Source organism: Peromyscus leucopus, chromosome 4 (genome assembly GCF_004664715.2).
Source record: "Peromyscus leucopus breed LL Stock chromosome 4, UCI_PerLeu_2.1, whole genome shotgun sequence".
In the NCBI taxonomy this organism is placed as follows: Eukaryota; Metazoa; Chordata; class Mammalia; order Rodentia; family Cricetidae; genus Peromyscus; species Peromyscus leucopus.
In genome coordinates, this window is record NC_051066.1 from 122,073,784 (window position 1) to 122,098,977 (window position 25,194).

At 45.6% G+C, this 25,194-nt stretch overlaps 1 protein-coding gene across 6 annotated transcripts in view; it reads left to right on the plus strand.

Moving 5' to 3' along the window:
- Window positions 1-25,194, plus strand: part of Rin2 (Ras and Rab interactor 2) — a 219,938-nt gene that overhangs the window by 166,898 nt on the left and 27,846 nt on the right. For 4 of the 6 annotated variants that reach the window (XM_028881863.2, XM_028881864.2, XM_028881866.2 and 1 more), the window contains 4 exons: window positions 10,500-10,692; window positions 14,567-14,678; window positions 17,055-17,127; window positions 24,318-24,409. In XM_028881863.2, coding sequence (XP_028737696.1) covers window positions 10,500-10,692; window positions 14,567-14,678; window positions 17,055-17,127; window positions 24,318-24,409 — 470 coding nt within the window. Of the gene's footprint in view, window positions 1-5,133; window positions 5,230-10,499; window positions 10,693-14,566; window positions 14,679-17,054; window positions 17,128-24,317; window positions 24,410-25,194 lie in introns of all 6 variants that reach the window. The other 2 variants (XM_028881867.2, XM_028881868.2) reach the window with 1 other exon arrangement.

The following is a 25,194-nucleotide window of genomic DNA, read 5'->3' on the forward strand; positions in this document are numbered from 1 at the left end:
CAACAGGTTCTTTGTTCCCACTTCTTATTTTTACAGGAACAAATGAAAGCCTCTGCCAGCACTGACTCCATATCTGGCCTTTTCATCTCGAGCTGGAGAGGAAGCTCCAGGGTGAAATCACCCCCCCCCCCCACACCGCCGCCGCCACCACTGTCCCCCACCCCCAGTCTTTCTTGTGTGCAAATGGCCGCCTTGGGTGACAGCCATCAGGTTTTGTCGCCATTTCTAAATACTTTCCTCCTGGGCCTCAGGAAATAGAAATTTAAAAAATCAAATGAAAGCCCTAAAAAAAAATATGTGTTTCCCCCGCCTCATAAAATTCCTCCTGCTACATAGCATTAGAAATCACTTTCAGGAAGTTGTGGCTTCCTCCCGCAAGAAGCAATAGCCCTCAGCCACTTGGAAATCTAATCCATAACCCAAAATATAGTAGAGTTTCGTTTTCCTTTTAGAGTTTGAAAGGATAAGAGGTCCCTGGGGAAATAAAGCATCAACTTCATGGCTGCTGGGAAACTTCCGAAGTTGGAAATGTGGAACTAGGACCTGTAATGCACTTGCCTAGAGTGTACAAGGCTCTGGCACCACAAAAATCAACAAAATGGCAGCCACAACTCAGGAAACTGGACTTGTGTGGGTTCTGTTTGGGTTTTGTTTTGTTACATCATTTTCACCTCGAATAAGGAGTTAAGTTGGATGGCTTAACTATCCCTTCCATCTCAGCTAAACACGCAGAGATCTTACAAGAACGCGGTTCCCTAGTCCTCAGCCATCACCCTTCCCGTCTTAACCAGTGGGTAGAAGGTTCCTCAGGTTCTCAGGTCATCTGCCGACGTTTATGCTGGAAACAGAATTTGTGTTCTAGGGCCTTATGCCATCTGGAATGGACCTGAGCCTCCTTTCGTCTCCAGACCTTACGGTTACCCACAGGGGTTTGGTCTAGCCTGGAGAGTCGGGGACTGCTGCAGTGCCTGGAGGTATTAAGCAATCATCAAACATCAACCAGCCACTAGGTGTTTTTGAAACGGAAGGTTTCTGGGAAGTTTTGTTTGCTTGGCATATGTGTGAGGTATTGTTATTTGTGCCGGAAATATTTCTATTAGGTGCATTTTTTTTCTGTATAGGACCTTTATTTGTTTGTCTTCATAAGGAGCCTACATTTTCTGAAACACTATTGACCCTCAGCCCTGCCACCTGTCACCACCTCCCCCAATTCTAAGAAACCCTGGACTCATTCATTCCCCACGAAACATGGTATCTGATTGGCCACTGCCAGGCATTTTGCTACTGGTTCGAGGATTTGCTACTCCCAACAGCAAAATCATGATATACATAAGACTCCACCCTCTGTCTGGTCCTTACTTCTGAAGACAGCCCAAGAGCTAACTTCTCAGAAGCAAGAAGCCTGGGCCCGGCAGTGAGGCATATTCGTATGTGCCAGGGACAGGTAGTTAGATTACAGATGAATAAGAACTCATGGGATGAATGCTAAAGCCCCTTTGGTATATGTCCCTCAGTGTTTCTTTCTTTCTTTCTTTCTTTCTTTCTTTCTTTCTTTCTTTCTTTCTTTCTTTCTTTCTTTTTTTTTAATATTTATTATGTACACAGTATTCTTCCTGCATGTGTCCCTGCACGCCAGAAGAGGGCACCAGATCTCATTACAGGTGGTTGTGAGCCACCATGTGGTTGCTGGGAGTTGAACTCAGGACCTTTCGAAGAGCAGCCAGTGCTCTTAACCTCTAAGCCATCTCTCCAGCCCCTCCCTCAGTGTTTCTACAAGCCTCCTGCAAGGCACCTGTTGTGCCCAGATCGTAACCCCCAGAGAGACCACCAAGGACGAGCATACCAGAATGTAAAAGCAAGGTTTATCTGTTACAAGTCATGACAGGGAACTCAACTCAAGCCATCTCAAGTGAGGCAAAGAAGAGTTATTCTTTCTTGGGGAAGTTAGTTTTTATAGGCAAAACTCATAAAATTTCTTAGAGGGGAGAGGGGTAGTACGGGTCCATCCTTGATTGGTCCAGTTTTTCCCGTGCCTGAACTTTATCTTATTCTAGCTTATCTGTTTGCCCTGTCAGGAGTTTTACAACTCCTCTCCAGGATCTGGTCATGTTATCTCTGGAGAGGGGCATCTCGTGGTTAATTGGTTACCATCAGACATCCTGACTCTGTTCTTTTGTTCCTGGGACTGGCACCATCATTTCTGGGGACTTGAAACTGGCCTGGGTCTATCTATATTGAGATATCTTTGTCTAAGGCCCCCTTTTTGAGACAATAGAGTGAGGGTCTTGTGCCTAGATCACGTCCCCAAAGCTGCCACTGGAGACTTTAGGTACAGAATGCAAAAGTAAGGTGTTTTCTAAGTTTATAAGCCTCCAGGGAGGCTCTTCCAAATCTCTCACTCACAGCAGGGAGGTTGGAAGGAGTGCTCCCCTTTCTTTGCGAGGCTAGTTCTTAAAGGCACAGACCATATAATTTATTTTAACCTGCCTCCCTTTTTAGTCTTTTGGTCGAATATCCTGACTGTTTTCCAAAGTCCCTGTAGCAGATTCAGCCACCTGGGGAAAAGGGGTCTAAGTTCTTATCTACACTTAGGAATCCTGGTTTAAGCTTCTCTTTGTCTGAAGGGGATAGAGTGGGGGGTTTTACTGAGGTATCACAGCACCTACCTTAACTGAAGGGTAGGTCCACCAATACTACCTACTTTCTGGTTTCTCCCTTGGGCACCAAGCTCCTGCTGTTGGAATAATCTGCTCTAAGTACTGAAATAAGCACTCTAGATTCGGTACTCTTAGAATATTTGTCACCAGTGTCCTACTCTGTCCTTGTAAATCTAGGCTAAAAGTCATCATTGGCTTTATACCCTAAAACTAGGAAGCCCATCTGTGAGAGGAATCCATGAGCAATGAGGAAAGAGCTGCTAAAACCTCAGACTGGTTAGTCTGCAAGGGATGAAGCCACTTCCTTGCCCAAGGCTCCAAAATGGCCAAAAGCTTGATAGCTGTGGTGACTTTGGCCAACCATTTCCTGATAAACACACAAACAAGAACCCTTTGTCTCCTGAGGCTAGAACTAAGCAGCCAGAGTAGACTCCTCTGAGCCTGGCTGAGGGAAAGCCTGAGCCTAAGACTGAACATAGGGGCCTCAGAATGAAGCTCAGACCAAATGCTCATGAGTGTCCCCGCTTCCTCAGGAGCAAGGGCTATCTGAATACCGCCTCCTACTCATGCCTGCTCTGGACTGAGTCTGAGTATGGTTCATGTGAGGTCAGCCTGTGAAGGAATTAATGCCTTGGAGATATGCAGATGGCAGTGAGGAGATCCAAGCCATGGGTTCCTTGTAGCTGAAGGAGAGTGGGGAGGAGAGTTGGATTTGAGCTCAGTTTTGACAGGTTGGAGGAGCCTGATTGAGCATTTACTTAGCCCTTTCCAATGTCTCCAAGTGACTAGATTTCCATGGCTCATCAGTAAATTTGTAAGTAGAAGCAAAACAAAAACCTTGATCAAGCATAAAGATGTCTTTGTCCATGAAGGTGGACCTTGAACACACCAGATTCCAAGGCAGATATGTGAACATGTGTGCTGGGTGGACACAGGCTCTCACATATAAGCACCGGGAAAGCAAGGGGCCAGTTGTTTTCGCTTAATTCCATTAAGGACTTGTCATTCCACACACACACACACACATGGAGGTCAACGTTTCCGAGTCTCGCCTTCTGTCTTATTTTTGCTGCTGTGCTGAGTACTCCGGGCTAGTTGGCCTTTGGCCTTTTGGGAAATTCTTCTGTTGGGAGAGCTTTCTGTCTTGGCCTCTCATTTCACTGTAGGGATGCTAGGATTACTCTGTACTTTTTACCTGGGATGCAGGGACTCAGTGCAGGTTGTGAGGCTTGTGTGACCAGTGCTTTTACTAGCTGAGACATCTCCCTGGCCTGAAATGTTTAATTTAAAAACAAACAAACCTTTTAGCCTTAAAAGAAAAATGAGATACATACTATTTTAAATGACAAAAGGTGCCCAATTAATTCAATTAATTGAGTTATTTAACTCAATAGAGATGTTTCTTACACACAAAGAGAAGGTCTAGGGATCTTTTTGTTTTATTTGTTTATATAAGCTTACTGCACTTTGTTCAGACAAAGGGAAGACAAAATTAGAATTTAGTTTAAAGATCTTATCAATTGTAGGATGGAACAATGTATCATTCCATAAATCAGAATGAGTGTAGTAAGGAGCCAAGGACAGAGGTTGTTGTATAGCCAGAAACCAGAAAGATTTCTAAAACTGGTTTGGTTGTTTCAAAGTTGCTTTCTCTGTAAGGTGGGAAGAGGAAGAGAGTAATAGAAGGAGATCTAAGGGAAGGTCTCCTGAGGGTGCCTAACCCTGGCATCCAGGAGGTGGGCTGTGAGGAATGGAGGTAGGGGAATTACAAATTGAGCCAGCCTGGGCTACATAATAAAACCTTGTCTTAAACGAGGAGAGAGGGCCAGATGGTGGTGATGGCACTCGCCTTTAATCTCAGCTCTCGGGAGGCAGAGGCAGGCAGATCTCTGTGAGTTTGAGGCCAGACTGGTCTATAGAGCGAGTTCCAGGACAGTCAAAGCTGTAATACAAAGAAACCCTGTACTGAAGAAACAAAAATAAAAACAGAAAAGAGAGAGGGCTTGGGTGTGATGATGGCGCACAACTTTAATCCCAGTACCTGGGAGGCAGAGGCAGGCGGATCTCTGTGAATTGGAGGTCAGCTTGGTCTGTATATCAAGTCCTAGGACAGCCAGAGATACATAGAAAAACACTGTCTCAAAACCAAACCAAAACAAACAAGCAAAAAAACCAAATAAGTAACTGGTTAGCATAGGGCTGCTTCCTGTTACCTTTTTACTTAATTAAGGCAGAGGGAATGTTGTTAAGTCAATTGTGAAACCTTTTTGTTTAGGAATTGGCTGTTATCTCTCTCTCTCTCTTGATTCCGTGTTGGGAATTGTCTATTCTTAGAATTCTTTGGAGGACAGATATCAACTTGACTTGGGTTTGGCCATGAGCAGCAGTGACTCCATTTTTATTTCAGGCTCCCCATTGAGGCCTAGGGCAGGAATTTAGTCTATAACAATGGAGTCCTATAATTTTTATTTGGCAGTACCTACACTCCAAGGCTGAAGGCTGAACCGTCCAGAGCACTGCACATCTGCTGAGACGTAACAGCCAGGTGGACACGGACTGTTCTTGATTGACAGTAAGAACTCGGCATTTTGCTCTTTTTTTTTTTTTTTTTTTTTATTGTTATTAACACCTGAACTAGGATTCTTACATCTGGAAAATTATGGACTGAATTTACTGTGCTAATATTTTTCCCATAGAAACAACCTCACATCAATTTTAATTAACTAATTAGTTAATTAATTAACATATCTATTTTGGTCTATGCTGGGAATCAAACCCAAGATTATGCCCATCTTCGACTATACCTCTAGGTTATACACCCCAACTTCTAATTTTTTATATATTTTTACTTTACTATCTCATGTTTGATTGAAAAAGACAAAATTATAAAGTCAGAATAAACACTTTAGATATGTTGTTTTGGATGGTATATGGTAGAGAGAGCAGTGTAGTGGAATGTTCAAGAAAACCTCTGGATATACTGTGGACACTAGGACTGGCCATCAGGGGCTGCACTGTGGTCTCTTCTGACTCCCAGGGTCTGATCAGAAAGTGAAAGAACATCTGTCCTTTGGAATCTGCGGTTTCTCAGGACTGAACCTAATCCTGCTGATTCTAATAAAACTAAGTCAAGTGTCAGCCTGGCTGTTCCGCTGAGGGTTCTCTTGATGTCCTCACTGACCCTTCCACCTCCTCCAGCTACTAATGTCTGGTGCCTAGAAATGAAGAAAGTGGAAAGGCCCCTTCATCCTATGCTCCAAAGAGCCTTAAGTCACGTGTGACTAAGGGGCATCCGGTGCTAGAGAGCCCTAACTCAGAGTCATGATGCTGGGCTGTTGTTTCCACGACAACAGATGCAGGCTATGAGTTTCCCAGTGGGTGTTTATTCTCTTCCTTCCATCCTCTCCTCTGTCCTTTGATAAACCTCTCCTCCCTTCAGATATTCCCTTTTGCTTTCACATCATATATGTTCACTATTAATGTAGAGCCTGCATATTTTGACTCTCCCCTGTTCCTCTTTCTTATTCCCTTCTGTGTTTAAGCCCCTTCTTTGCCACCATGGTCCTTTGGTCTTTCCTTATGGTCTTTTATCAACTGGACTTAGCACAAGGTCACAATCCTTGCTTGCTCTCAGGCAAGTGAGCCTTAAGGCATAATCACCACCTGGTGTTGGAGGTACTATTTACAAACGAGAAAAATGAGGCTCAGAACTGGTCAAGGTCTCACATGCCTGGACCAATCAGAAGAGGGATACCATGCTTCCATCCTTGAGGCTGGCCCTGGGACACCTCACTGGGGACCATGTCATTATTATAAATGCCTGGATTGTATCATGGGATGCCTTATTACCTTTCTAAGCCACTCAGCCTTTGCCAGCACTGATTTACATAGAGATAGCTGTCTGTCTTAGAAATCAATGGCTTCTGTTCCTCTCGGTGGCTCGGTCTTAGGTGGAGCTCCCTAGAAGCAGAGCCTGATGCACAAATTCCTGTGCAGATAGTTTCTAGAAGGAGGCACTTGGGAGCAGGGGGATAGACAGAAAGGGAAGCAAGGCAAAAATGTGGGCTCTGCCAAATCCCACTCTAAAATGCCCCACCTTGAGAGAAGGCCACTCCCTTCTCCAGCCACATCTGTATGTCATGGGCAGTGGTTGTTTCCCAGGGGGAGAGCAGACATAACTTCCCAGGCATTTCCAGGAGAATGAGGAGGCTATAAGCTGTTGGTAGCCAGTCCCCCTAACAACCAGAGTGTGGACTCCTGTCCTGGAAAGGGGGCTCTGGAGGGGGTGAGAGCATCCACCTGACAGTCCATATGTCATCCGTCAGCTCTTTCCTGAAGATTATTCCTGATAAAAGCCACTTGGTCCTCTAATAATACACTATAAACCTCACGTGGCTGGCTGGATCAAGTTTGTGCCAAAGACTAATTGCAAGGTCTAATTTATGGTTTCTTCTTTATGAGGCTCCATGAATCTTACTCACCATCTTCCTGTCTGGGCCCTGGCTGCTTAGGCTGAGGCCAATCATCAGAACAAAGAGCATTTTTAAAAACAACAACTTCAAACCAGGGAGGATTTGTGGGATGTGACCTTCTAAGAAGAAGTGAAATGCTTTCTTACTTGCTCAGAACACCTGGGAGGAACACCATTGTCAGACACTGTCAGATTTGGACTTGATAATATATGGCAGATTGGAGACGGTGGGGAAATGTGGCGCTATGGTTTTTCTGTTTTGGTTTGGTTTGGTTTGAAGTGCTGAGGAGCCAGCCTAGGGCCTTGAAGATACTAGGCCAGCGCTATACTACCGTGTATCTGTGGCTCTGAAGTACTTGTTTTGAACTTTTGGCATTCCTTCAGTAGTGTGTTACCACTCCCCTCCTCCAGCCCTCGAAGAAAACCAGTTAACTGATCAGAATCCAAAGTTCACATTCCCTACCTAGTTCGCCAGCCTCGAGTTCCTTACAGTGACATCCTCAAGTGGACTGAATCAGTGTTCCCCAGAGTTTGAGGGAACCAGGTGGCTCTGACCCACAAAATCAGAATCTTGGGGGTCAAAACCAGGAGTCTCCAGCTTCACCAGTCCCCAGAGGATTCCTACACAGGCTCACAAATTTGGCAAGTTATAGTCTTCCAGTATGGTTTCCATTGTGATCCCCTTACCCACACCCCACCTCAAAGTCTCATTGACTTTATCTGGTGTGCAGTCTCACCTCTGACCCTGTCTGAGTTTCTTGGATGACATTTGTAGATGGGTGGGGTGGAGAGGCAATGGTCTTCAGTTGGCTCACTTGTGTGATAGGAGTCTTCACACCTGCTTCAAGAGTGTGCTCTTTGACCCCCATGAGGAGTCACTTTAGAACACCCAGAGGGACTGTGGTGGCTTTTGCAGAAGGGGCAGCACCTTCCCTTATTCTGACACAGACTCCTCTTTCTGAAAACTGACAGCCAAATTAAAAGAAAACTTGCATGTATTTGAGCAAAAACAACACAAAAAGCACGACTTCTCTTTGATTGTGTGTGTGTGTGTGTGTGTGTGTGTGTGTGTGTGTGTGTGTGTGTGTGTGTGTGTGCTGGGACGACCTCACTGGCTTGCCAGAACTGGCCTTAGTCTCCTGGGTTCAAGTGATCCTTCTGCCTAAGCTTCTTGTGTAGCTGGTGCTTGAGGTACGCATCTAGATGATAAATGAAACATGAAGCTGTTTAGATCTATATAAAACCAAGATACTGGGAAAGGGGTGGGATGGGTTCCCTGGTGGTCCTAGTGTTCTCCTTTTGTCTCCATGACAGTGACAGAGATGGACAATCTCATGTTTCCTTTCTGCAGTCTTCCATTCTCCGTCCTTCCCAGTCTTAGGGCTTTATCCAGGACACACACTGGGCATGTTTGATGACTGGATGTACCCCACACTAAGCCTGTGCCTTTGGACACAAGGATCAAGTGTGACATTCCTGCTGGCTACTCTGGGACCATGGTGGGGACCTGGTCCCTTAAAGCCAGGGAAGGTGTCAGTGCTGAGTGTGAGAGAGGAAGAGGGTCCCCAGAACCAAGCAATCTTGGACTAGAATTTCAATACTCTCCCTCTGAGCAAGGACATGCCCTCGATCAAGATCTGACTTCCTGATCCTTTCGTTTGTGATTTGTTTTGCTTTTTGTTTACTTTTGTTTTTGAAGCAGGATCTCACCTGTAGCCTTGGCTGGCCTGGAACTCCCTAGGTACATCAGTCAGACCTCCAACTCAAAGAGATCAAACTGTCTCTACTGGGATCAAAGGCCTGAGCTCCACACCTGGCTACCTTGAAATCTTGATCCATCTACCTTCATTTCCAAATGCTAGAATTATACATGTAATACACATGTAATACACATGTGTACCTAGACCAGCACCATAGTACTCACAGTGTAGTGCTTCAAGGAGGGCTTGGGAAGAGACCAGCAGCTCCATGCGTCCTCAAGCCTCAGTTTTCTTATTTCTCACCTAGAGTTAGGTGTTGGCACCAAAGGAGGTCGATATGGCTTGTTTGTTGCTATGATCTACGGACCACAAAACCTCCCCATTTGAAAGGCATGAGTCATTCAGGGGTTTTCAGTGTATTCATGATGTTGTGCATTTCTTGCCATTACTGTATACCACACTCCCGGAGTTACCTAGTACCTGTTTGTAGTCCCTGCTCATTTCTCCCTCCCCTTTATTCTCAGGCAACCACTAACCTACTCTCTCTCCCTGGGTCTCTTCCTACTCGGAATTTGTGTAATAGAGTTATACAATACCCAATACCATGACCTTAGCTCAGTGACCCCTTTCCCCCACCACAAAATGGGATGGATTTACATACCTGGCTCTTCTCATTTAGCATGATATTTTCCAGATTGACCCTGTGGGAGCATTCCATATTGTAGCTGAGTAATATAATGCATCAATTTATTGTTTATTTGTGGTTTTGGGGTTTGTTTGTTGTTGTTGAGACAACATGTAGCCCTGACTGGCCTTGAATTCACAGAGATCTGCCTCCTGACTGCTGAGATAAAAGGCGTGTGCCACCACACCACACCCAACTATAAAAAGCTTTTAGGGCATACATTTGTTGGCTTTTATGAATAGCACAGCACCATTGAATTATGATATTTTTATTATTCTTAATGTTGGGGATAAAGAATGCTTAGGTTTGTAAAAAGAAAAGAAAACCAGTCATTTATATACAGAACAAATATCCCCAAGTGTGATTTGCCTATAAAGGGCAACAGTACTTGTGTTTGTGACAAATGTCTTTAAGCATTTATGGTGATATTTTATTTGTATTAAAATGTTATTTGTATGTTAATAAATAAAGTTGCCCGGGGGTCAGAGCTATTAGCAAGCCATAGGAAAGCAGGGCAGTGGTGGCATACGCTTTTAATCCCAGCACTTGGTAGGCAGAGCTAGGTAAGTCTCTGTGTTTACTTGGTTGGGTCTGAGCGGCTGTGGGACTGGCGGGTGACAAAGATTTGTCCTGACTGTGGTCAAGGCAGGAAAGCTCTAGCTACAACTGTATCTGAAGTTTAGCAGTTTAAAGGTCTGTCCTCCAAGTAAGAAATATTTTATGCCCAAAGACAAACAAACCTAAGTCAAATAATAATAGTCTTTATAGTATTTAGAACCTTTTGAAAATAGGGGTAGAGGTAGAGGGCTGGGCCATTGCATACAAAGTGCTTCCTTTTATATTAGTGGATAAAACATGTTTGTCCTCAAGATCTTTAGATAGAAGGGTGATGTCCTTAGGATGCTCCACATCCTATGACAGGTCTGCCCAGTAAGTTCCTAGGGGTGGGATCAGTCCTTTGAGCCCTGTCCTTTTCTTTCTTCTAGCATGGTGAGACACAAGGATGATGGCTATTCTGAAGACAAGGATGGGAAGACGTGTCCCCGAGACTCTGGCTATGACAGCCTCTCCAATAGGCTCAGCATTCTGGACCGGCTCCTCCACACTCATCCCATATGGCTGCAGCTGAGTCTGAGTGAGGAGGAGGCAGCAGAGGTTCTGCAGAACCAGCCTCCAGGGGTAAGACCCAAGACTCGGGGGAGGTTGGGGCAGGCATGCTGCTACCTGACAGAGAAACACTTAGAGATAGTTCCAGAAAGTTCTTCCCGTCTTCTAGGTGGCTTCCAGTGTAGACCTCAAATACAATGCAGGGGAATTCTGGAGTCCACAAGGCAGTTTCTGAGAGCAAACCTTTTCCAGGTCTGTCTTCCTGTTTTCATCTGCTCGATGATCAGACTGTATGGCTCAGCAGGGGGCCAGGGCATCAAAGGAAGGAAGAGCCCTGGCCAGAGGTCCTAGGCCTGACCTTCAGGGCCTGGTTCTGGCTCCCTGTCTGACCTGATGCTCTCCCTTCATTCTGAGTCTGAGGACCCTAGGGGGCCCAACCATACATCTGGGGCCATAACCTTAAGAAGTTGTGTGAGCCATAGACTTGTCTTCTCAGGCTACCAGTGTTGGGTTTTGTTGTTGTTGTTGTTTTGTTTGTTTGTTTGTTTTGTTTTTGGTCTTTCTCAGTCACTTTCCATGTGAATCTAAGTCAGATTCTGTTTCAGCAGCTACTACCTATCCAGGACCATTGATTTCTCTTATTCAGCATGCTTACCCTACCGATAGGCACTGTAGCCCATGTCTGCAATCCTAACACTGGATGGCTGAGGCAGGAGGATCTAGGTTCAAGACCAGCCTGGGCTATGTAGAAAGACTCTCTTTGAAAAGAGAAAAAAGAAAGATGGAGAATGGCTGAGTAGATAATGCACTGGTCATACAAAGTATGAGGACTAAACTTTGGCTCCCCCAACCAATCTGTGAGCTCTGGATTCAATTGAGAGGCCTCAATAAATGAAGTATTGAGTAATTGACAAAGATACCTGGTGTCAACTTTAGATATAAATACATACATACATACATACATACATACATACATACATACATACCATTCTACTGCTCTATAGAAGTTCCTTAAAAACAAAACAAAACAAAAAACCCATTAATCCATGACTGGCATACCTGGTGCTGTCGGTCTCGCCTGCATATAGCTATTTAGACTCTCTCACATTGGAGTGAATGAAATTAGCAACGTGGTTATTGAGTTTCACTAACTCAATTTTTTGTACTTAGCACCTACATGTTACTGCCATAGCGGGTGGCCCAGGATAGCAACTCTTTCCATCACTGTAGACCGTTCTGGTGGACAGCACTTTGTGCAATGTCCAAACAAAAGACAAATAGAGAAAGTCACAGATAAAATAAGGCTTAAAGCGTATGCTAGATACAAAGTAACTAAGCCATATGTGTATAGTAAGGAGAAAATTCTATCAATAGCTAGCTGAGGAATGCCATAGCAGCATCAGAGTCCTGCAGCAGCCAGGGCCTACCTGTGCCATTATCTGTCCATACAAGTGAGTCTGTCTGTCTGTGAATCTGTCTGTCTTTGCTTCTTCTTTTCCTTCCTGAAAACAGAAACAGACAGGACTAAGAATTCCATTAGAACAAGCTCGGTGCCACGAGGCACAATATTTGATCATCTTTGGAGAGAATTCCTTGGCTAGCAGACTAGACTGTTGCCTCTAGCCTTGGTCTGTATGGTCAGAAACTTCTTCCTGTGAGGCTTTCCTGTCTACCAGTTGAATTACGTGCTTGTGCATTTCTGTCAAAAATTCTGAAGCCGGACATTGCCAGGCAGCTGTTCCCACCCTGCCCTGCTTCCCTCCTGGGGTGGAGCATAAGCCATTCCTGCTGAGACCTGCATGAGGAATAAGCTAGAAGAATAGTCTCTCTATCCACCTACCTGAACTCTTGACAGGGCCTATCCTGACAAGATGGGGCAGGCAGAGGACAGGCACCATGCGGACCAGAGACGAGAATGAGGATGGAGGAAAAGCAAGTGGCTAGAAGCCTGGCCCTGGTGGCATGAATGTATTAAGGATAATATTGCATCCTTAATTAAGCAACTGCCCAAGACAGAGGTCTGTGGACTACTCTGGAAGGAACCAGAGTATAGATATTGTTGGGTTTTCTGGTCATACAGTATTTGCCACATCTACTCGGCACAGGCTCCGTCAGGCAAAGCAGCCACAGACAACATGTAAAGGAATGTGCAGCTGGGCATCAACACAGAGTTACTCACAGAAGCAGGCTCAGGATGGATGTGCTCTATAGGCTTGACTTTGTCGGCCTCCCCGATAAGGCCACAATGTTTTAGGAATCAAGGCCTGGGGGTGCACTACTCATCCCTAATTGTTCCCCACTTCTTAAGGAAGCTGCCTCTTAGAGTTTGGGCCCTTTATCCCAAACACATGCACCCAGGATGCTATTTGGGAAGCATTTGCCTCAATTTTAATCTGTCCCAGAGCCTGAGTGCTCAGATGTGTGAACCAGATGAGTTCCATGAATGCCCCATGGGAACTATGGGAAAAATAAAGCTCAAGAGGCTTTTTCAGTCACTCCTTTCCCGATAAGCATCATGGGTACTGTAGGAAGAGAAAAGCAAAGGTCAGCTGGAGTGGGGGTGTGAAATGCTGTAGCGAGAGAGAAGCAGAGAGTGTAAGGTGTTCCAATCCAGAGGACAGAGAATTAAAGAACAGGACAGTGTAGCTCCTTAAAGAAGGGCCATTCACTATAGTAGGGGACCAGAACTTAACCAAGGCCACAAACTACACACCCCATTTGATTTATAGGCCAGGTGGATGATGCTAGAGAGCTGTGAGCATTTGACCTACACAGCAGCACATGGCAGGCCTGCCTCTGCACTGACAGAGGCCCAGGGACCTTGACATCATTCCTGGAAATTGGTTTGGTGTAAAACATGTATGTGAAGATAGTGTACGTATTTGGTGTAAAAAAAAAAAAAAAAAATGTATGTGAAACCTGGAGGAAGCAGCCTCAGTGTTGGCTGGGATGAACCTCAAAGTACACCCACCCACCTCCCAAATGCAGCAGCCATTTTTTTTCTCCTGAGGGTTTTTTCCATGTGTCTGACCTGACCCATTAAGTCATTTTTCAAAAGAAGTTAGAAAGTCATACTCAAAAGCAAAAACTAAAACTTCAAAACAACTGCTTTTTCACTCTTAACAAATTCAAGTTCCTCTCGTAAATATGCCATGAGTCACCTTAGCCAATGAAGTCCCAGTTTACCATCTACAGTTTGATTATGTGAACTTCTCTGTAATTTAAGTTCACCCACCAAGACACCTGTTTGAGACAGGGGGTGAAGGCATATACTTACCACAGTGAAAGAGTCACCAGCCTGCCATTGCCTCTGCAGACAAGGGACATTTTAAGCTTTGTGGATAAAGTTGGGTCGGGTGGATGTAGGGTTCTTCTAAGCCCCTTTTGAAAGCAAGGGGTCTCCAATAAGCTCTGAGCTTTCTCTGTGGAGTGTTGATGGGGGAATGTCTTTCTGTACGCTGTGAATATGTGTTTCTCTGATTGGTTGATAAATAAAGCCATTTGGCCTATGGCAAGGCAGATTAGAGGCGGGTGGGAAATTCAAAGAGAGAGACAGGAAGAAGGCTGAGAGAGAAGCCAGTCAGCTGCCCAAGGAGCAACATGTAATGGGACCACATGTAAAGCCACGGAACATGTGGCGATACATAGATTAATAGTTATGGGCTGATAAAAGACAAAAGAGCTAGCTAGCAAAAAGCCGGAGCCATGGCCATGCAGTTATAACTAATATAAGCCTCTGTGTGCTTACTTGGGGGACGCAAGTGGGAGAGATTTGTCCTGACTGCTGGCAGGCCAGGACACAGGAAAACTTCAGCTACAGCGCGTTCTTCACCAAGCTGTATAGTTCTGTTGGGAAGGCTGTTCTATGCACGGGTATCATATGTAAGGAAAATTATGTACCCAGGTTCTCATCTTCTTAACTTGAGTTTTCCCTTCCTTCTACTAGATCTTTTTGGTTCGTAAATCCTCCAAAATGCAGAAGAAAGTCCTCTCCCTTCGCCTGCCCTGTGAATTTGGAGCACCGCTCAAGGAGTTTGCTATAAAGGAAAGCACATACAGTAAGTGTTTGTCAGAGAGCGAGGGCAGGCCTGATGGGAAGGAGCCCAGACTTTGATGCCCACAGACATCTAGTCCTGGCATTCGGCTTTGGCTTTCTCATCTGTACAGTGAGGTGGTGTTAGCCTCTGAGTAATTCAGAGGCCTGTTAAACAACCTGCGCATACTGTGTGCATCCTGGGGTTTGGCACATGAGAAGGGCTGAGTGTAGATTGTCTTTTCTTGCCTTGTCCCCAGTTAGGCCCAGTGTAGGTTTGGGGCCCTGGTTTGCTGATGACTAAGCCACAGAGAAGCTGTAGCAACACAGCCCTTTTACAAGATCTCATGCCAAAGCATGTGTCTACACATCTTCCTGAATAAATAAGCCTCAAGTACATGAGTTCCCTCCAGGTAGTCACTGTTCAGTCTTCCATGAAAGGCAGTTAATCCGAGATGAATCTAGCCCCGTGGGCAGATGACGAGCTGCAGATTTTCAGGGAGTTGAGGCTCAGCCATGTTGCTTTCCTTTTTGTTGTCTACTTTCTGGTCACTGAAAATGTGGAGTGTCAGTCGGGAGGCCAAGTTTTAAATAAAAGAGGGAACACACAGTTCTGAGGTACTGCCAGTCTCCAAGAAAAGATCAGGAAATGGATCTGCACAACAAAGTGGGGGGATCTGAAAATTCTAGGTTAGCAAGCTGAGGGGTGAGGGCCAGGAGAGTTGAGTTAGGAAGCCTGCAGGATGGAGCATGACTCAGTCCCTGCATCTGAAGGTACTGAGGTTAACTGAAGGACAGGCATGAGAGTCTCTCACCCTGGTGTCCAGTCTCCTTGAGCCAATGACCTTACATAGAATACAAGGAAGTGATATTTCTGGCACAGGAAAACCTTGCCTGCATCCATGATCTGCTTCCGGTTCAAGTGTAAACCTGGAATATACACAATCAAGGGTATCTGGAAAGCAGATGCACCTGAGCAGGCTGATCTTAGAGAACAAGTAAATACAGTGAGAGATAACCTGAAGTCACGTTGTCAGAGCCACCGCCATTTTAAAGATAGTGAAGGTATAGTAAGTTAATAAATAATGAATTTATGTTAATTTGATTCCGTTATTCTGAGTTGGCTTTTGAAAGGACTGCTGGCCCAACCAGCACCAAGTTCTCCTGGCTTTTAAATCCCTCCCAGTTTCCAAAGTTCACCATGGCAAGGGAACCTCTTCCTTTCTTCAGGAGCACAGTCACTATCAGTGAGCCTAGACCCCCCCCCTCCACCCACCACCCACCACCCCAAACCACCACTACCACACACACCTGTTTACTGAGTTCCCTGAAGCCAGAAGGATTTTTTTCCCTCCATAAGATTCTAGGATTTCAACCACTCCCCCTAGTCCTACCTCAAGGGACTTCCAAGTAATTGAAAGAGCTAGTTTGTGCAAAGCCTTATTCTATCTATAATGACTTACTGCAGGCCGAGTACTACCATAATGATATCTACCCAGCAGGCTGGTCTTCCATACAGATGTGGGTGGGAGAGGGCTTGCTACAATAGCAGATATTTTAGCATTATTTCTGGATGATGCAATAGACACCGCCATACCTTTGTATACACTTCTTTCACATAAGATAGTTCATTAAAAACAAATGATATTCTACTCCAATCCTCCTAGCAGGCAAGAAACTGTTATTGTCCATTTTCTGGGTGAGAGGAAGGTGGTTGGCCCATGAGGATTGGAAACCAAGCCACTGCCTACCCCTACCATTTGGGAGCTGTACATGTGGCAACAGCTTCTTGTCTGACTGCGTCTTTCATTTGGAAGCTTGTGTGATGCGGCCAGGCAAGAAGACAGGATTTTAGAATCTTTATATGGAACGTAACCCAGAACTGATTTCTAGAGCCCTTGAACTGACCTCTAGGTTCATCATGTCCCTCTGCCCTATGTCTATATGAGAGGGCTCTGACTCATCAAAAGGGAGTATGGCCCTGGCGGTCCATGATCTAGGAAGAAAGGGCCTGGGACAATGGGACCTTTGACCCATTGCATTGGTGCCGAGGGCTAGTGAGTGGCCTCTCGCTCCAGCCAGATGAGCCCTCTTGGCCCTGCCCTACACTGTGCTCTGAACTTCAAAACAAACAGAGAGGTTGTTGTGTAAGTGTGTGTCTGTTTACTAAGTGTGGAGCGTGTGCTGAGAGTGAGTCAGGGAAGCCGCCCTTGCCTGGCTGGTTAAAGCTGTGTCTGGCTGGCAGACAGCCCCCTCACAGCTGGTTTGGATAAGCTACACAGTAGTCTGAGAGTGTGGAGATGGGGCCACATATCCTGTGTTAGATACCATTCCTTCCCAGACACTCATGAAGACTCAGCCTCCTTCTGGAACCTCTCTCTCTCACTTTTTTTTTTTCTAGCCTTTTCCCTGGAAGGCTCAGGAATCAGCTTTGCAGATTTATTCCGGCTCATTGCTTTCTACTGCATCAGCAGGTAAGGATTCTGAACGTCTCATGACTTGAAGGACTGCTTGGTGTGTGTGTGTGTGATGATTGGACTTCAGTCAGGAGAAGGGATCTGGAAGGCTGCTCACCTATGAGCTACCAGGGAAGGGTTTGCTACTTAAATAAGATGTTCACCCCCCCATTCCAGTATTAGGCTTAGGATGGAAACAGCTGTCTGACCCTCCAGATGCAAATTCTCATCAATATGGTTATTTCTTCAAGCTGGTCTCATGGTTCTTGATGGCTAGACCCATTGAACAGAAAACATACTCCCATACATACATAAACACACACCCACAAAGCAATATATCCACCTGTATAAACACATGCATGAGCATGCACACACATACAGAGACAGACAGACAGGCAGGCAAACAGGCAGACTGACAGACAGAAAAAAACTGATACTTAAACCTGTAACTTTTCAAGGTCCCTGACAATGTAGTTGAAAACTCCAGAGGACAGAGTCCATTCTCAAATGTGGATTCTTTAAGCCAACCTTAAATCCTGCACAGTTCTTCTTCAGGCCAGCTGGGGCTTACATCCTCTCTCTAGGACTGAATTAATGGTTGAAATTAAGCCCCAGATCAGAATGTGAACCAGTGTGGAAAGGATGTGAGTTGTAGGTTTCTATTGTTATTCTTTTCTTTGCAGCAATAACAACTTTTCAAAGTCGATGTTCTTGTGCAAGGGGTTGTAGCTGCGTGGTAAAGCATTTGCTTACAAAGCATGAGGCACCACTGGGTTTGATCCCTAGCATTGCCAACAAACAAAACAAAAACAGCCAAATGAAGCCAGCATTCTTGAAGTAATTAAGCAAAGAAATCTTGCTGCCTGTAGAGGTTGGCCTTGCCTGCTCTCTTTTCTTCCTTCCTTCCTCCCTCCCTCGCTTCCTTCCTTTCTTTCCTGTTTTTAGATTTTTTTCCGTTTTATTTTATGCATATGAGCATTTGCCTGAACGCATGCCTCTGTGCTGCCTGCACACCTGGTGCCCTCAGAAACAGAAGAGGAAGTCAGACTCCTCTGGAACTAGAGTTACAGATGGTTATGAACCACCATGTGGATGCTAGGAACCAAACCCAGGTCCTCTGCAGAGCAGTAAGTACTCAATGGTTGAGACAGCTCTCCTGCTTGGGCCTTGCCTATTCTAACCAGGCAGAGCCCAGCCTGGCTTCCTTGGCTTCTCTGTTTGCTCACTGCAGTAGCTACAAGAAATATCTTTTCAGTGATCACAGCTCACGGCGGTCTCACCGAGACTGGGGAGTCATTTGGGTTTGGCTCCGTTTATTTTAAGGATTAGATTGTTTAGCATTCATCATACCTGTTGACTTTCTCTGCCTGGCATGGCAACTAAGCTCTCAGGCTAGCTGACGCTGCGCAGTAACTGGCCTGAGGAAGAGGAGGCATCTCCAGAGGAGACCCTAGCACTGTTCATCAGCAGGAGAAAGTGGGAGCAGCTCCCAGGATGGACAGTGCCTGCCTGGTGACCCGACCCCCCCCACCTGCCTGCCAGGTTAGGGTCACAGTCCTTGGAGCCTGTGTGCTTCGCTTCTAAACATCTGAAGTACAGATAGTTACAACACATCACTTTTTTTTTTTTCCAAGACAGGGTTTCTCTGTGTAGTTTTGGTGCCTGTTCTGGATCTCGCTCTGTAGACCAGGCTGGCCTTGAACTCACAGAGATCCGCCTGCCTCTGCCTCCCGAGTGCTGGGATTAAAGGTGTGCTGGTTAAAGGCGTGTGCCGCCGCCCCGCCGCCGCCGCCGCCCCGCCGCCGCCCCACCACCACCACCACCACCCGGCCATGACACATCATTTTAGATTAAGAGAATGAAGTCATTACTTACCTGACTATGGTGTCACTTCTCTTTCTTTGGCATTTTAAAATTTGGCTAAATATATTCCAATTTAACGCACACATATACTAACCCAAATGCAGGTAAAAGTCACACAAACCACTACGTGGAGCTACTTCACGCAAATATGACGCTTTGGGGCTAAGGTTTAGATCGAAGTACCAATCTTTTTTTTCCCCATGTAATTATATCCTGACTATTCAGGATTATGTTAAAATTGTGCACAAAATACCTCTAAAAAAGACTTTAGGGATCCAAGATGATTCCATTCTGTGTGAGGCATTGTCTCGGGAAACGAGATTATCTAACTTCCCAGCACCGCATCACTAAATTCCAGTAGCGCCCGGATAAAATAAATGCCAGTAGCACCCCCAAAATATGACAAATTGCAATCCCCATCTTTAAAAGTTTAACAGAAATGTGTTGCCCGAAGACAGAAGATCTTTGTAGCCCCCAGGACACATCCCCAGAAGCGTCCACCCTTCCCTCAGCCCCCCCTACCCACCCAGGACACCACACCTGGTCTAGTCTAAAGCCAACCAGGTTAGAGATGATGTCAGGACGGACATGTCAGCTGGAGGTGAAGTTGGCTGACAGTTCGCCTTCCCCCCACAAATACTTGGCAACTACGCAGAGAAGATTCCATCTCTGTCCTCCACACTCTAAGCAGGCCAGGCTGGTGATTAAAGGTCATAAAGTAGATGAAGGCCGTTGGCAAATTACTAAGCACAGCACTCGCTTGAGGTGCTTACAGGAAGAGCCCAGCATCATCATTTTTTAAGTAAAGGGGCCTAAGAGTCTTTTTTTTTTTTTTTTTTTTCAAAATGCCAAGGCACTTGACAGTTTGATTTCTTCTCTAACGCTCCTCATTGGCATTCGTGGTCATCAGTGGGTGACAGGAGCCTGTCTTACCAAAGTATTTCTGAAATCTTCTACCTGGTGGCTAGTAGAGAATTCATCACAGAGACTACGGTGGGTTCACACAGAACGTGTCAAGTATATATGGACAAGAGAATCCATAGTTAGCGGGCACCTGATTTGTCGTGTTGGATCAGCTCAACGAAAAGCACAGTTGGGAATAGAAGTAATGAGTGCCACTGGTCAGCAGCACCACAGAGCTCCCTGTTGCTTGGGTGTTGTCAACACGGTATAGAGAACCAGCCGCCTTTCGGGCTCAGTTGTGCCCCAGAATCACGTGTAACCCTGTTGAGAGGCAGAACTGAGTTCAGGGGATCTGGGCTGTGCCACATCCTGCATGCTCAACAAGCCCCCAGGTGATGGCGATACTGCTCCTGGGCTTGGACCACACTTTTTAAGATTGAAACAGTAACTGGAGTCTTCCATATTTGTGACAGGCACATTATCCCTAGCCCTTCTGGCAGCCTTGTGAATTAGAAATACAGGAGTGAGGTGCTTGCTTACCACATCTAATCAAAAACCAGCAGTTATGGGGGGCTGGAGAAATCGCTCAGTAGGGAAGAGCACTGGCTGTTCTTCTAGAGGACTGGGGTTCGAGTCTCAGCTCACAACTGTAACTCCAGTCCCAGGTGATCCGACATACTCTTCTGGGCTCTGAGGGGTACCAGGCATACATGTGGTATGAGACATACATGCAGGCAAAACATACATAAAAGGGAAAGAAAGAAATCTAAAAAAAAACAAAGCTAGCAAGTGTAGAACATACCTGTAGACCCAGCAGTCAAGAAGCTAAAGAAGGAAGATTGGGTCACATAGACAACCCTGTCTTGAGAAACTAACCACACACACACACACACACACACACACACACACACACACACACACACACAGGTGGGGGAGGGAAGGGGAAAGGGAGAGACAGACACACAGAGAATTTGAATCCATTCTTATCTTGATGGCAAAGCCCACATTTCCCCATTCTATTCTGCCGACTACACACGCCTGAGTTTCAGCACAGCTGGTTCCGATCCCAGCTTTGCTGCCATGAGTTCTACCGGGTGCATCAAGGACTGCACCAGTCAGTGCGGTTGCATGATCCTGATGTCAAGGAAAGAGGGACATGAGAGCTTCTTCCCAGCATGGTCAGCAGGCCCCACAGGGGTTCACATGCTTGCTGCATTGCAGCAGTAGCTGCTGAACAATGTTAGTCTCTCCCTCTTTAGAAACAGAACATACAGAGCAAAGATCAAGTAAATCTAGATCATTCATATACTGAAACTCTTGGGAGAAAGTTCTGTATTAAGGTGTTGGCTCTATTTTGTTCGTTATGTGCAAACTTTAACATCAGGGCTCTTTTTTTTTTAATGTGGTATAGATAAGAAGGAAGTGTGTGTGTGTGTGTGTGTGTGTGTGTGTGTGTGTGTGTGTGTGCTTGTGCGTGTGTGTGAAGATGCTGGGTACTCCTGGCTGGCACAATGTGAGGCAGCTCATATACAACATCTAATTGTCTAAATAAGTCAAAACCTACAACCATCTATTAATGAATGTCAGGTATAGCTTCCTGTCCTATGTCATTAAGAACACCCAAGCCAGTCAGATGATATTTAAACTCTGGGTAGTATGCTGAGCTAGGTAAAAGCTTAAAATAAGCATAGGTTGGTTTTGTTATGTGTTACTTTTCTCCACATTGGATAAAGAAAGTAGATTTGAATGGACTGAGTGTGGTTTTACAAACGTGGGTTTGTGATACATTTTGATGTTATAGCATTCCATTCCCATTAGTTTCCACTTCAGATTAGAGTCAGGATCACAGACCCTGCCAGGATACAGAAGGTGTTCACAGTCTTAGGTCAGGTCTGAAGGCCTTGTGGAAGCAGAAGTTGACCAGGGCTTGACTTCACATGAGAGCACAGTAGAGCTTTGGTGACACTATCAGGTGTTGGGACACCCATGCTTTGTTATTTTCATTGACTCTGCAGCTTTGTCATTGACTGTCAACAGCTTTAAGGGTTCCAAGATTCTCCAGTCATCCAGATTTGATCTAGTTCATTCCAGAATATTGTCCAATCTTACCATAAACAACAGGATAATTTGGTATATGATTTTCTTCAACAGAAATTTTCAAGACATTTTTTGATGACAAAATACAGGCAGAAGCTTCCGCATGTGTCCTTCACCAACTCCACCCTAGCCACAATGACCCACTTTATGTTCTCCACATGTGCCAGACCCTCTCCATCCCAGGCCCTTTTCACATACCGCTCCCACACCTTAGAATTGTCTTCCCTGTGTGATTTACTCACTGGATACATCTTTTTCTATTTTTTTTTTTTGTGTGTGTGTGTTTTACATGTATGTGGGTGGGGTGCACATGCATATATGTGCATGTGCACTTGGAGGCCTGAGGTTGGTGTCGGGAATCACCCTCCATGGCACTTCCACCTATTCATTAAGGCAGGGTCTTTTGGTCAAACCCAGAGCTCACTGATATGACTATTCTCTAGTCAGCTTGCTCTAGGAATCCCTTATCTCTACCTTATGAGGCTGGTATTACAGGGGTCACCTCATCCACCTGGCATGTAGATGGGTTCTGAGGTTCCTCAGGCTTGTGAGGCAAGTGCTTTAACTACTGAGCCGTCTCCTGAGCCCCTAGACCATAGTTATAGCTGAATAACTATCGAGGAATCCTGGCCTAGGCCAATATCACCTTCAAGTACTCTTTGTTTGGCTTCAATGGTTTTTATGTGTGTGTGTGTATGTGCAAGTGCATGCATGTGTGTGTGTGTGTGTGTGTTATGTGACAGGGGGCACATTGGTGCCATAGTGTGCTTGTGCATGCCAGAGGACAACCTTTGGAGTCAGCTCCCTCTTCACCTTTCCATGGGTTCCAGGGATCAAGCTCCAGCGGCCAGGTTTGCACGACAAGCACCTTTATTCACCGAGCCAACTCACTGCTGGCCCTCTTATATTTTATTTATAATTTTATTTTTTTTCGGCCGGCTGTTCTGGAATTTGCTGTGTAGCCCCAGCTGGCCTGGAACTTCTAATCTCCTGCTTAAGCCTCCCTATCAGGGACAGTGCCAAGATTACAGGTGTGAACTGCCACACCTGCGGGCTTCCAAGAGTCTTTATTTCCTCCTCACACATGTTTCTCCATGGCTTGTGACCCTTGCCATAAACTCTATCCATGGCTTACTTGTTTATTTCCTGTTGATGTTCATTGGCATGATGCTCCTTTCTGAAGGAATTCAGGTTTTGTTCCTGTCCCAGAACAATGTCTGTTTATTGTAGATGATAGTAAACATTTGTGGAGGGAAGGAGTGGATAATTATTCCCGTGCCCCCCCCCCAGCCAAGGCCAAAACCAATACCAAAAAAAAAAAAAAAAAAAATTGACCACACCTTTTTGTTCAGGTCACCATTGTCATTGAATATGACATTCTCCTGGGCAGCGGTTTATGCTGAGCCCTGGGCTAATGTTCCGAGTTTTTAGAGCTTGGTTCTCAGCCTTGCATATGAAAATGAACCACTGTTTATTCCATCTGCCTCTACCCTTCCTTGGAAACACACCATGGCCCATGCATTTGCCCCAGAAGACTTTATGCCCTGACTGTGCTGGATCCTGATGTCAGCTTGGCACTTTCCTAGTAGGCTTGTTGCTCTCTGGAGTCCCTCTGCAAATGGCTTATCAGCACATGGTACCACCCTCTTTAGCAGTTATTGGCATGGGGCACCTGAAACTTGCCTTCAAAGATTGTTTCAGTGGCAAGTGGCATTCATGGCCTAAGAGCTTCATCCAGACCTCCTGAATCTAAGTATGCAGTGTGTAATATGAGATCTCCAGGGATCCCTGTGTACATCCAGGTTAGGTATACCAGTCCCAAAACACATAGAGACTTTCATCTCTAGCACATAGGGGCCACATGAGTGATCTCCACTTGGAAAATGGCACAATGAAACTGTATTTGAGACCAGCAGATATTTGCTGAGCACCGCTGTCTGTAAGATAGTGGGGATTAAGGACTGAACATTCCTGTCTAGAGAGTGAGGGCCCAACATTAAGATGGGCATCTAGCTAAGTGGGACATGCTGCTTTAGAGGGGTGATGGACCTACCAGCATAGTCAGACATCCTGATATGGACTCCACACACTCAATGCTACTCAGCAGGGAACCTTGACCCTTGGCACAGATTCAGTCAGGCAGCCTTGTGTCTTGGCTTGTCCCCAAAATTATAATTCAGATGAGAGTTGCCAGAAGAGAGAAGCTCTGGTTGGATGTGGTGTGGTGTCAACTTGCGATGTTGTAGACAGCTTAATATGGAACATCTCTAGAATGAAAATGAATGCATGAGAGAGTCACCAGCCATATAATTACAAACATTCTCTTTCTTTTTTCTTCATATTAGGGATGTTCTACCATTCACCTTGAAGTTGCCTTATGCTATTTCAACAGCCAAGACGGAGTCTCAGCTTGAAGAACTAGCCCAGCTGGGACTAAGTAAGTGGGTACCCCTGCCTGGGTCCATCTTAAAGTGAATCCAAGTAGTATCCTGGTGGGGCTGCCCATGGCTCCATTGCTACATCAAACTCACTTGTAATTAAAAAGAATCCCACTTCCATGGCAAAATGCAGCTCTCAGAACCCTGAGGTCCCTGAATCACACTTTCTGGGATTCTTTACCCAAGTCAAATGTTCATCCCACTCTCAAATACTGGAGCTAAGTGTGCCTGGGTAAGCCATAAATCTCCTAGCTTGTCCCTTCAAACTATTAAGGCTCTCCAGATGTAGACAGCCCAGCACAAGACCTGCCAGGGTCTTGTCTTTCTGTGGTATCTTGCTGGGGAAAGGCGGCACTAACAAAAAGAGAGGTCCAGTGTTGTGCATCTTAGCATTCACATCCATGGCGTTTATCTTGAGTGGCACATAGACAATGGTGACACTCTGGTGCTGTGAGGAGTGATCAGGTCATCTCACTGACATCTGTCTCTTCCCTCTTACTCAGCTCCCACCCTGCTGCTGTGGGCCATGTCCCTCATCCCACCAAAGGTCCTCACTCTGGCAGCTGGCACTTACTTCCACAGTGTGCCTGTTTGCTGATTTTCCCCCAAAGCCCCAGAGTCCTGCCGGAGTGTGTCTGACAGTGAACCAATACACACAGTTCACCTGCTTTGACTTTATCCCAGTGCTCAGGCAGAATCAGCATGGGTTCAACTTCAGTGAAATATTTTCCTCCTAGATGGAAAAGGGAATTTCTTTTAAGATTTTAAGACTTCAGTCTTTGGA